The sequence below is a fragment of the Arthroderma uncinatum genome (genome assembly GCF_011692745.1).
Source record: "Arthroderma uncinatum strain CBS 119779 chromosome Unknown scaffold1, whole genome shotgun sequence".
In the NCBI taxonomy this organism is placed as follows: domain Eukaryota; kingdom Fungi; phylum Ascomycota; class Eurotiomycetes; order Onygenales; family Arthrodermataceae; genus Arthroderma; species Arthroderma uncinatum.
Genome location: NW_022983863.1, coordinates 4951882 through 4965370, shown reverse-complemented (window position 1 = coordinate 4965370; position 13489 = coordinate 4951882). Strand labels below are relative to the sequence as shown.

The window sequence follows — 13489 nt, the reverse complement described above, 5'->3', positions numbered from 1 at the left end:
ATATTTCGAATACCATCTCGTTGGGAGCCTTTGAGCTGCCATCCATACCCGGGGGTCGACTATTTGCTGGCCGCAGACGGCCGCAGCTTAAAGGCTGATGGATAGTAAGAACGGGTCTTTCTTGTCTTACTCAGCCCCTTAAAGGTCATCAGTACGAGTTGGGCAACAGGGTAGGTCCTTGACCATGCCTCATTTCCCCCTTTTTACCACCTTGCAAGCGATCTCTTCATAGCATACGGCATAGCTCGTTTTCTCCGGGGTGCTCTTGCTTAGGACAAGGCGCAGCATTTGAGTAAACAACCTCCCCGGAAGTGGTAGTTAGGTGCGCGAAGCCCCCAACCCCGAGTATTAAATTTAGCAGGAATCTGATCAGCTTAGCCTGCTCCTATACGCGGTAACAGTCGCCTGATCGGCCAAGAACGCGGCAGAAGAGCATGCAAGTATGAACATATAAATGAGGCTACTCCGTACGGAGTATAGGTGTGTGCGTTAGGCTGTCTTCATTTACCAGCACAAAGCCCGGTTACAAGATGGACCCAAACACTTGCCCCTGCTGCAGTGCGTTTATGACAAGAGTACGCCGTACATCGTACGGAGTACGGAATATGATTTAGGCTTCTCTTGGGGGTAAATCGTTACCGGCAGAGAGTATATCCCCACATGGTTCATTTTTGGAGGCGAAAAAGGCTAGCCAGGGGCCTGAGCATATACCATGGCCATGCAAGCGGGAGAGAGAATGATGTGGTATCCAAGGCACTATCGAAGGCGAGATCAGGGGCGAGAAAAAGACGCCTGAAAGGGGTGTCGAATTGATTGATTCCACAGGCCGTCTGCACTCTTAATCTCCGAGGGTTTGGCCCACGTTTCACCATCCAAGGATATACTCAAGCACGTATGCTTGAGATGAGGGGTTCATGAAGTCATCGCCGATTTGGAGGGTTAGTTGGCGGTATATTATCTGGGATATGATCAGTCGAGTAGAGTCATGGTGGGCCGTAGGTTTTTTGTGAACACATGCTCGTTGTGTACTCCGTACGAAGGGCACAAGTACCACAGACGGAGTGCTCCGTACAGGTGTGCTTTGGCCGTTGGGTCACCGGGAAAATGGAGAGACATGCACTATGCAAAACCTAGAGATGCAAGCTGGGACATCATCCAGCGCACAGGGCCTGGCGGAATATCGTGATTGAGTATCATTTGAGGGGTGGGTGCACTCTGAGTCCCATATCCGTGCCTTTGGGTAAGCTGGGGCGCTGTGGCTCTGTATGGAGTACTTGAGGATGCACATCAAAGTGTACATAATCCACCACGGGGGCTGGATCGCTCCGAAATTAGAAGTCCCCTAAAAGAAAAACACCTTCGAGGCGTACTCCGTATTTTGAGGCATATTGTGCTATGCGTTTGGCACGAGCAAGGCTGCTCTCTATCGATTGCCCACCGTTTGATCACAACCTGACTCCGTAAATCTAGTAGAAGATGGGTGATCGTCAAGACCCATACGTAGTACATGGATATGCATCGTGGTTGTGCACGTTTCTTCACATAGAATGGCGCCTCAGACATACCATGACTATATATCTGCATCAGGATCGGTGGGCGTATAACTATCTAGTAGTGAACAACAACTGGCGTTCACAGCGACCCACCCAGCTTACGAAGGGTGGTGTCGAATGGCGACGGAGGCGGCTTCTGAACGCCAATCAAGGAGAGCGTAAGCGTTCTAACTCATCATTCGGTTAGGCTAAACTTGGCCACTTGTCGATCAAAATAGGAATGATGTTGAAATGCCTTTCAGAACTAAGCACCGTAGTTATGGTAACCCTGATGGATCCCTCGCCATTGCGAGATGTTGTTTTGATTTCCCCAGTTCCCTTCACCCATCAAAGGACGGGAGTCAGTTATGTTATTTTCCGAGTAAGTCAAGTTGACAGGTCGTGCGGAAGGGAACCGAAGGTAAATCTGACTCCTCTGAAAGCGTATGTAGTAACGGAACCTCAAAGTAACAAAGCCAACGGCATGTGAATTCTTCAGCGTGAAGAATTGATTAGGTAAGAATAAACCATAAAGCTGCATAATTCAGGGTTATTCATGGTTGCTTTTTTTAAGGTTGGGGAAAGGAGAACAACGACTATCGCGATGATGATCCTCCCCTTGCTTGATCTCGAGTGATGGTGACGCCAGAGAACGTGTGATGGTCCCCCCCATCACCAACAGTGCATGATCATGGTGTACGGATTTGCAAACAATTGGGTCTTTTTACATAACGCCTCATTTTCCATGCAATGGAGGGGAATAGACGCGGCCCTGTGTGTTTTTTTTTTTTGGCGTCATGTCGGCGTATTTATATCAGTAAACATCGTGCATGCTTGTATGCACGGTGGTAGACAGATGCTCAGTTTCCTAAGTTGTTGTCAAAGCTTGTATGGAGGAGAGAGGAACGTCGAAGCAACGATAGCTGTTAGCATTCCTTTGAACAAGGATGCCTTTTTGTCGACAGTTGGGAAAATTGAACCGAAATGTGATTTCATCATGCAATGGAGATCTCCACCACAGAACCTAGTTCACGCCAAGTGCTTCCCGCCCCGTCCACAAGAGCCATCTTGACAGAACGTAGGAAAGTATTTCCATGGTTCTTCGCTTAGCAATTGACTAATTAGCCATGTTATCATTTCTGCAGACAAAAGTAGGTTTTGCGTAACAAAATACAGAGTATCATTCTTCGAGAAGGAGACTGCTGTTCAAAGAAGGCGATCAGAATATAGCGGAATACCATTAAGTAATATACTGGATGTCTGCGTCCTACCGAGACATATAAGCCTGTTCAGGCGATTGAGCCGGAAGGTAGTCGGAAAGTGGACTCGACCCACACAGGCTGACAGGGAACCCCCTGGCAAGAACCGGTGGACGAGGCAAGGGGAGGCTAACCCAATCCCCTGGTCATCCCCAATAGGAGCCAACTATAATCGGTGTGCCGTTAGTTTTAGTTCTACAGTTGGCGTCTTGGCCAGGGCCACCGGGAAGACATGATACGTTCTGGAGACATCTCGACCGCCTATCATACACACTATGCTGGCCGTACATTCCCATACGGAGCACACAGCCGTAAGTATACATATAGTCCATGCCGCCGTTCCCCATTAGTTGACCGTGAGGGTTTCCGTCGTTCATCATTTGCTTATAGTCAGATTTGCATGTGGCCTAGCCTTTTTTCTTAGACCGCAGATGGCGATAGTAAGAAGCACCTTATAATGCTACCCTTCCTGCTGGAGTCCCCCCGTCTCGTGGGCAACTGCCAGAGAGTCACGGCAATTTGAAAGTCGGCTGGGCACCAAGGTCGACGTTTACCGTGTTTCCCGACTTCTCCTTTCGGGCGCTGCCGCACGTGCAGAGAAAGGACTCCGGGGTGCCGCGAGGTGGATATGTTAGCAGCAGCTGTTTCTCTCTCAGTGCGCTAAAGGGCGCGTGCCCACACAATGCTTGCAAAAACATGGAAGACGCGGTTTGTTTACGCCGTATAAAAGGAACGGACAGGAAGAACGGTCAGCGTCTGGGAGGAGGGAAAGGCAGCCAAGGCAGCGATTTGATCCGCCCGGTGCTGGGAGACATGGTTGTGCGTAGAATGTGGCGAAAAGGATTGGACGATGATGGCCACGATATCCACCGGGATGTGTAGGCTGCTTTCCTAGAGGATGTTCGAGAGCTGTCAAAAGTGCCGGCCATCACAAACGTTAGAACCCTTTTTTCCTTTTGCTTTTAGCGCCCTCCACTCGAAGCTAAAAAAGATTCGACGATTGTTGTTGTTTTCTCGTTTTTTGCGTTTTTGTTTTTTTGTCACCCTTAGCATTAGCACATATAATATTTCTCGTATTAATTACTATGAACTTCAAATTACAGCAATCCGCACAAGGTCCAGGGCGGGCTGTCTATACTAACCTAGTGGAGTAAGACGTCCCGGGCCCCCCGTTGCTCACAGCTAATTAGCGGGCCCCATCGAGCTTCCATCGGCGTGCATGGATGGAGGGCAAAATTGCAGAGACAGGCAGCTTGTAGGACCTGACTCTGGAGTAAGACCGCGAAGGTGTGCGTCTCCATATGCATCCAGTGTTCTGGGATTTTGGAAGTTTTCTCTCTCTCCCTCCTTCCCCTTAGAACACTCCGTCTCTCTTCACCTCCGGCTATGATTGATATCATCCTCAACATTCCCTAAGTTCAACTGAAGCTTTTGCTGATACTTCCCCCCCTCCGTGCTTGGAAGACCCTCTTTGATCTCTCTCACGCTTTCCTGAGACATCTCCATATCTGCCTCCCGCAGTTCTGGGCCGGTGGAGAGAGCGTGACGATATTCTCGTCCCTGTTTTTCTTAAGATCAACGCGTCCTCTCTGGCTGCTGTTAACCAGATCTGGGACGACCCCCGAGGACAATTCAATCGCTGCCTTGCTGGATTCCTGGACGAACTGGCCGTTTCCACACGTGTGTTTCTGATCTTGCCCGGGCTTCTCCTGGAGAACCACTTTGCCCTGCAGGAACATCTCAGCCGCTCAGGAACCATTAACCTAGACCATCAGTAACAGTTCGCAACAGTGACTGTGGCATCATATTCGAGAGCCGTTGTGGTCGAGTCTTCAGGTGTCGTCTTGTTGGTGAGTAGTATACATACTCCCCCTTTTGGCAGTTTGTGAGGTCACATGTCAACCTTCCAATGTTCGCCACTTGTTGAACAAGTTTTTGTTGACGCTCATATTTTTGTTGCCTCCGCCTAGAGAATACACAAAAGATCATACCAAGGAGAAGAGAAGGATCTATGTTGAGGGCGGCAGACTACCAAGCAAGAGGGAGCCGTTGATCGCAACTAGGAGGAGCTGCCTCGACCACGCTATTGGGATCCGAACCTCAGTTGCAACTCGACTCTCTGTGGATCATGGAGTCTAACGCCCAATATGTTGCGCCCCTAAACATCCCTCAGGACGATGCTGGATCACAGGCCGTGGCCACGAACCATCGACTGATAACGGCTTTGAAAGCCCAGCTGCGAATGACACCGCCGTTGACACCGCATAGCTCGCGCGAAGAAATGGTCGATCGAAGCGACCAGGAACGGTCCTTGTTCCATAACTATCTCAGGGCATTCTACCCATTTCACCCGGATGGACCGATCTCGTCTTCTACCGTCACTTTGCCTTTGGACCAGGGAGATGTTATCCTCGTCCACTCTGTACATACCAACGGCTGGGCTGATGGTACTCTCCTCGAGACCGGAGCCAGGGGCTGGCTGCCTACCAACTACTGCGAGGCATATGACCCCCAACAAATGCACCCGCTGCTAAAGGCTCTGATGGACTTCTGGGATGTCATCAGGGGAGGCAACGGGTCTACGCTCCATCAATTCACGAACCAGGATTACATGAGGGGAATGATTGCTGGAGTACGATTCCTACTGGTAGGTGGTATAACTGTTTTCTTTTGTTACGTCTAGGCTGGCATCCATTTACTTACTGGTTGGCAGGAAAAATCCGAGTGCTTGACGAGAGACTGCAGGCTGGTTAAAAGGGTCGACGGATTACGACGAAACAGGAAAGCTCTCCTCTCCGATCTATCATCACTCGTGAAGCTGGCGAAGCAATTGCAGGACATTGCAAATGGGCGACAATTCGAAACTTGTCTGGATAACATATTCGACCTGATGCTGCTCAAGGCCTTCCGCATCGTCACGCGAGGAGTTCGATTTTTAGACGTCTGGAGCGAAGAAGTCGGGCTGGTTAGGGCGTTGGATCACTTGGATAGCAACCTAAACTCACCACATGCCTTGGATGGAATGTTCAAGGGACCTCTCACTCCACCTGTTGAGAGTTCGTTCAATTTCGCCTCACAATTCACGACGAGCTCCATCGGTACTCCAAACTCTTCGAGTAGCTGGAGGGGGAGCTTTGGAGAGGGAGCCAGCGGCCGCAGCTTGCTTAACTCAACCACAATCAGTCAGAGATCTGGCCGCGAAACACCACAGCGCCCTGCATCAGTACAGGTCAAACGGGCCTCATTATCACACAGAATATCTTACAACGGTCACTCATCCGTTGCTACCAAAAACCCCAACCTTGCATCTGGGCGATTAACTGCTGCTCACGACGGTTTTCTAGGAGTCCTTGGATCCTTCATCGGTCTACATTTACAATCACCATCATCTACTGAACTGATAATTACGACTCAGGAAGCTGTTCAGTCATGCAAGACGCTATTATCTGTCGTTGAGGAAGTATGGGAACGCGACCTACATCGGTCTTACTTGCTGGAACGGTCAAAGGATGCCATGTACGAGCGGATCACCGAACTTGTCCACGCCGCCCGCGACGCATTTCGTGCGCCTAACAACCCTGACGATGAAACGATTTTCGTTCCGGGTGATGGCAAACGGCTAGTCGATGCTGCTACTGACTGTGTACGCGGTGCTGGGGACTGTGTTTCTAGGGCCAGGACAGTCTTGGAGCAGATTGGGGATTTCGAACTGGAGAACGTCGGACTGGGTATTTCAGTCCCTGGTGCTGAGGACATCGCTACACCAACCCATCGCGAAGAGCCACTATCAGACAAGATCGACTCGCCAACGCCAGCAACGAAGTCTGATGAAATGCCAATGCGGCCACTACCCCTTCAGATCCCTGATGGATCCATGTCAACAATATCCTTGACTCCGTCCTCATTCACCGACGCTTCAACCCTCCGTACTCCTACCTCGCCATTCTGTGAATCTTTTACCTCCACATTTTCCTCATTCACCGACCTCACCGACCCCTTCGCCGCAAACTCCGACCACGATCTCACCAAGCCATTCAACGCATACTCGCCAACTAAAACCACTGGGGATGCGCCTTGGCAACAGGACGCAGCTATCTACATTCCCCTTCCTCCAGATAGCGACATGGATCTCTCAATTGAACCAACTGAAACTGAAGGAACACAATTTATCGAAACACCTACGCGTCCTACCTCGCCTGAAAGTACTACTCCCCAATCCCCTTCAAAAGACGGTTCGCAAGCCGATGAGGGATCAACCACATCAGATGGCGATGAACAGGAGGATACCCTATTAGAAAAAACCTACGCACACGAGCTTATGTTCAAAGATGGCCAAGTGACCGGTGGAAGCCTCCGCGCCTTGATTGAGAAGTTAACTTGCCACGCATCAACACCTGACGCACTATTTGTTTCAACTTTCTACCTTACATTCCGACATTTCACCTCTCCAGTCGAATTTGCTGAGACTTTGATCGACCGTTATGATTATATTGGCGAGACCCCCAAAGCCGGTGGACCTGTACGTTTACGCGTGTACAATGTGTTTAAGGGTTGGCTCGAGGCCCATTGGAGACACGACGTTGATGACTGCGCACTACCATCGATCCTCAAATTTGCCAGGACTAAACTTTTGATCACACTACCCACTGCTGGCAAGCGACTTGTCGACTTAGTCGAAAAAGTATCATCCCTCCATGGACCAGTTGTTCCACGATTGATATCTTCGGTTGGAAAGACGAATACATCGATCGCCCAATACATCAGCCCCGACCAGCCGCTACCACCCTCAAACATGACCAAGAGTCAACTAAATCTTTTGAAGCAGTGGAAGAGCGGTGGCGCAAGTATCAGTATCCTCGACTTCGACCCCCTTGAGCTTGCTCGCCAAATTACGATTAAGGAATCCCAGATTTTCTGCTCGATTCTCCCCGAAGAACTTCTGTCGACAGAATGGATGAAGAAAACTGGCTCTTTGGCCGTCAACGTTCGCGCAATGTCCACTCTATCAACGGACATTGCCAACCTTGTTGCTGACTCTATCTTGCAGTTGGAGGAGCCGAAGAAGCGTGCCGTGGTCGTCAAGCGATGGGTCAAGATAGCCACGAAATGCCTTGAACTAAACAACTACGATACCCTCATGGCTATCATCTGTTCACTCAACTCATCCACCATCTCTCGCCTAAAGCGCACATGGGAATTGGTCCCCATTAAAACCAAGAACTCACTAGAGAGCCTCCGAGAAATCGTCGATGTATCCCGCAACTACGCTGTCCTTAGACAACGACTACAAAATCATGTGCCTCCATGCTTACCCTTTGTCGGAACCTACCTAACTGATCTCACTTTCGTCGACCACGGCAACCAAAACACCCGCACTCTCGCGGCTGATGGAAACTCCATCGAGGTCATTAACTTTGACAAGCACATGAAGACCGCCAAAATCATCAGCGAACTCCAACGCTTCCAAATTCCTTATCGACTCAGTGAAGTTCCAGAGCTCCAGACTTGGATACAAGACCAGCTTGTTCGTGTCCGATCTGCTGGTGATAAGAGCTTCCAAAAGTACTATCGACGATCTCTTGTTCTGGAACCTCGCGAGCGCGCAACTACCCCTCGTGGATCTCCAACGGAACCCAGCCCTTCAGTATTCGCCAAAGAGAATACTAAGGACAAGTTCGACTTTTTAGCATGGACTCACAGTTCCAAACTCAAAGCTCCTGCTGCGTGATATCCCTTATTCAGTATCACCAGCACATACCCATCATCCTACAACACATAACAACCCTCTACAACTCTCTTTAGCATCGAAGCTAAAAACTAATGCATAACGATTTTACGACTTTTACGGCCAGACCTATCCTCCTTTCGCTCTACTTTTTCCCGCTGTCTGTATTCTTTCTATTCCACCGTACAAACGAACTTATTCCCCCTCTTACGGACATATACTCTTTCACTTGCTGGAGGTTTTCCTTTTTTTTTATCAGATATCCAATACCAACCTGTTTGTCAATACGTTTATGTTTTCTTTGCAGATTCAATTGTCTATTAAAACAATTTACTTGACTCGACTGTTACATATGTTAGATCTGAGGGTGGTGGGTATACCTCATTGGGTGGGGAACTTGTTTTATTGCTTGTTTTTTTTTACTACACGTTTGTTTATGCCTTGATAATCTTCTTATTTAAAAGGAAACATCATGGCGCGTCTATCTACATGTGGAAGCACGCGAGTGCGGTTTCAAAATGGCAGGGTGGACGGGACGAGATCATGTATACCTTTTTTTCCTACTTCTTTGTGGTCAGGGTGGAGCTGGAAAATATTAGGCAAAGGCGAAAGTAATTATGAGTTAATTTTTCATGTGCATCCGACCAGTTTTCTTTAATATTCTCTCGTCCGCCCTGTTACATTCATTGTACGGATATCAGTTTCTCGTTCCTTTTGCTTGCTTATCGCCATAGCCGAGAGTGTATATATGAATAGAGCTGCTTAATTCAGAGAACTTGAAAAAAAGTATTTTCAAAGAGATACTCCATAGTCGTACGTAATTAATTAGCTCAAGCGTTTGCAAATAATTGTCACTGGTCTACGGAGTAAGGATACAGCTGCTTTGTAGGGCTCTTTCCGGCATGCATGCGGCATATAGAAACACGACGATTAGGGCTTTAGGGATAATGCTGTGTCGTCATTCCAGTCGGTCAAGTCGCGCTAATCCCGCCGGCTGCAGCTGCCACTGCTGCAAGACGCAGGGCAAGCGACGCCCCTGTCGACATGTACGACCAGGCCACTCTGCATTGCATGGCCGCCCCTTGACCCTGTCGCGCTTTCAGCGGAATACGCGGGTCGTCACATGACCAATCATTGATGCAGCTGTCATCCGTTTGCATTCAGGCGGTAAGGGTGTGAAGCGATTTGTGATGACCCAGGGATGTGTGCAGCAATCGCCTTATATCCCCGTGGTTGCTTTTTCTTCTACCGTATTAATAGCTCCCCGGTTGGCTCATTTTTCTGTGAAAATCTGCCGTCCCCGAACCTCTGCCGTGTTGGACACGACGGGAGTCGAATGCGGCTCAATGCAGTGCATTGTCCAGTAGCCGCTAAACAAATGTCGGCGAACATGCAGGACTCAAGTTTGGGATAGGGGATCTCTTGTTGCTCCAAAAATAATAAGCCTCCGGCTCCCCAGCCTAAAATACCAAAAATATGCCGGTCAAGAACCCAAAAGCAGACTGCAGTATACAATATTACCAAACCATATCTATACAAAATTTATTCCAGGGGTTCTTTGTACGGAGTATACTCCGTACTGGGCCCAATTTCTCTGACCAAAAAAGATATACTCCGTATACCAACCGCCTTGAATTATGGAGGGCCATTCTGCCACTTGTTGAAGGCAGTGACAAAATCCGAGCAGGGCTCTGCTTGCCGGCCATCAGGCGGGTTTGTTCCGCGCGCATCATCAAAAGATGAGCTCAATTGAGAAGGATTGCATGTCGAGTCAAATGAAATCCTGGTTCCTAAATTTATGATTGGTATCATCGACGGCCTCCCATGGGCACACTGAAATGGGAATGCACAATTTGCAAGCTTAGCGACTAAGCTTTCACACTCCATGATAGACAGCGTGTCATTGAACATGATCGCTGACCTACATGAGCGTGAGACTATAAGGTCGGCCATCTTCCTCGGGCAGCTCCCGACACGCTCCAACCAATAGTGACGGGACTTTGCCTCCCCCCAGGCCTTTGCAGAAGACCCCTTTTCAGAAGGCCTCTGGTCCGTATCTTTTGTATCATCCAAGACTAGTTTCGCTGGACCTTTTGCTATGTCTGTTTGTTCCCAGATTTCTGAGCGCAGCATATCAATGGCAAGTTTAGGCTCCATCCTGCATCGCTCTGCGATAAGAGTTGGCAGGCTATTTATCACAAGGTGGTAACGCCCCTCTGCCTCCCTCAGGACTTCATAGCGGCATCCCCAAGACGCAAAATAACCCGAACGAGTCTCGAATAGTTTTGCCTCCTGCGTCGAGAGTCTGAAGGTCATGGGCTTTGCAAACGTGGTAGTATCGACAACATGTGAGGCCGATAAGCCGCATAATCCGGCAAATAATTCCTCGACACGGCATCTCTCATCTGCAGCATGCTGGTCTACCAGCACCAATACCTCCTCGTCCTGTTGCTCGTCGCGCTTAAGAAACGTACTGAGTAGTATGAACTTATTATCGACTTGGGCAATAACCTTCGCTTTTGAGAGGGCATCTTTGCTAAGCCTGCCGTCGAATCCGCCTATCAACCCGGTTAAAGCGCCATTTTGGAGGCCCTCGCAACTGAGACAATGCGTATCAACAATAGCACCGGCACGCCATGTTTCCGCACTACCTGCCCTAGATACTGTGGATGGAATGGGAAGTTCGGGCGAAGGGAAGGTAGGATTCTTCCATGTTTCGAGGAACGAGTCAAGCCACTCAGAATTTTCCGTTTGTATTTGACCTTTGCCTTCGCAGTTTAACGACTGGATATCTTTAATGGTTTGAGGCGTTGAGGCGGAACGAGAAATCCGTTTGATGTACTTCGAGTTCTTCGCCGTGACAGTTTGACCAGTGCGTTTGTTTATATATATAACCCTTTTTGTGAGAGGGTCGGTCCAAGGCACTATTTCATCTGTCGGATCTTGTGTTTCGTCGAATATATCGTGTTCATGCCCAGAGTTAACTCCTATCACCTTAGGCGTATTTGGGATATCGAATGGGGTTTGGAAACCACCCGGCCCTATATTCATTGGGTTGGCGGCAGCGGATGAGGGCCGTGAAGGCTGCGCACCACCTAACATGCTATCTGTCTGACAGGTGGGTTGAGATTTCCCTCTTGGTAAACCTGCACAGATATCATGATAGGCTCTACCACTTCCGCTCTTCACCCTTGACCAAACACCGAAATTTCTAAATGGTAGTGTCTTTGAAACCAGTGGGCTGATCGTGGCAGCTGCGCTCTTTGATATTATCGGTGGGCTAGAAGTGCCTGTTCTGACGCAACGGTCCTCCTGATGTAAGCGTTTAGTCTGACATCGTTCCTGTTGCTCATTTTCAGACGTAAGCGAAGATTCTTGTCTATTCCTTTTAGGGCGTTGCGTTCGTCGAGGGGAGAAATGGTATTGATCTAAGAACTGGCGAATCATTGCACTGATAACTCTGAGAACCTTCTGGATGGATACTCTAGGGTTGGAGAATTCAGAGTCTAGATTGTAGGCCGGGTTTGCCCGATCTGTTGTAATTCGTAGATAGAACATGGGCCATTTATTAACACCCTTGGATCTGGGCCTGGGCTTTCTGTCCGGAGAATCAGATGAAGCTTTCATGTCCCCTATGGGTTTCCCTTCGATGTCACCGCTAACTCCTTTGAAAGAATCTTCAACCCCAAAGTTGGATAAGGCGAATAGCTGGTTTATTTCACTAAATAAAAGATTGGCGTCCCCACGTGAGTAGACAGGGTTGATTCCTGATGAGATAAATTGCACTTGCTTTGTCGGGCTTGGTTGTAGAGATATAGCTGCTTCTACTAGGATATCAGAACTTCTAGCTGATGTAGCAACCCATAACGGGAAGTCGCATGGAGCGATATATCCCGCCTGCCCAAGGATTGATCGAACACGCTCCAGGTCAAATAACCGCTGGCCTTCGTCCTTTAGTATCTGTTGGCGGCTGAGAGGGGCCTGAGGCTGGCCCCGAAAAACGAGCTTTCGGGATTTAGACGCATCGACTACGGATAGCTTAACCGGAGTTTGGAATGCAAGCAAAAGACCAGTCAACGCCCTTTTCAAGTCATTCCACTCTCGGTCGACGTCTTCATTTCTTCGAAGCTCCTGTGCCCGGCGCTTGGCCCGGACCGGGAGATTACTGAAAAGATCATTAACTGTAACTCTCGTGCCATGCTGAGGATGCAAGAGCCCATGGTAAATTGGCGCTGGGCAAAGCCTTGAGATAGGTTTTGAATGGCGGAATATGATAGAATTTGTCGACTGGAATGATCCATTACGGGAAGTAATAGTCACCAAGGCCATGGATATCAAAGACGAAAGAAATATGCCTTTGCGGCCATAGACTTCGTTTGGAACGTAGAACTTTGACGTGTCTAATAGAGGAAACGTCAGTAGGCTCCCGGAGAAATGCTTTGTCTTTTGTACATACAGTGCAACTTCCCGAGACCACCATTTTCACTGAACTCAGTTGGTGGTATCCCTTGTCCGTCATCTTCCACTGAGCAGGTTCCCTTTTGAAAATCGACGTTTATTGTCACTGTGAATGCATTGGCATCAAGGGAGTTCTTAAGGAGTTCAAGGATCACTCCGTTCAAATTTGTCACAACAGAGGAAGATCTGATCTGCCCCGCAACCTCCGGGGGCAATACACGAATGACAGGAACGCCCGCGTCCATGATGATAGCTCAGGGGCGTAGATTCAGCTGGAACCCACGAGATATATTTTGATCCAAAAGAATACCAAAACTGTCCATGGTCAGCCGCTTTTTGGGAGACGGCAAACAAAAGTCTCGGGTATCAATAATGGCTGGGTAGTTCTCGCCTTGGTGGTCTATAGGAAAGTACGCTCTGGTGTGATAACGGAAATACAAATGTGAGTATTCTCTCTCCCCCAAAGAGAGGAGACTCGAACGGATCTCTTTATAGATGCCTCTTCTTCTCTTCTA

At 48.9% G+C, this 13489-nt stretch overlaps 2 protein-coding genes across 2 annotated transcripts; one reads left to right on the top strand and one right to left on the bottom strand.

Annotated features, from left to right (window-relative positions):
• Positions 1–4919: 4919 nt before the first annotated feature.
• Positions 4920–8519, top strand: GIQ15_01497 (cell division control protein 25; the record flags this gene model as incomplete). The annotated part of the gene is made up of 2 exons (XM_033548914.1): positions 4920–5438; positions 5505–8519. The coding sequence occupies 2 exons, from the start codon at positions 4920–4922 to the stop codon at positions 8517–8519; spliced, it is 3534 nt and encodes a 1177-aa protein (XP_033409865.1).
• Positions 8520–10151: 1632 nt separating this feature from the next.
• On the bottom strand, positions 10152–13219 carry GIQ15_01496 (DNA mismatch repair protein; the record flags this gene model as incomplete). The annotated part of the gene is made up of 2 exons (XM_033548913.1): positions 10152–12916; positions 12973–13219. 2 exons carry the CDS (start codon positions 13217–13219, stop codon positions 10152–10154), a joined length of 3012 nt encoding a protein of 1003 aa, XP_033409864.1.
• Between the last annotated feature and the right edge of the window lie 270 nt (positions 13220–13489).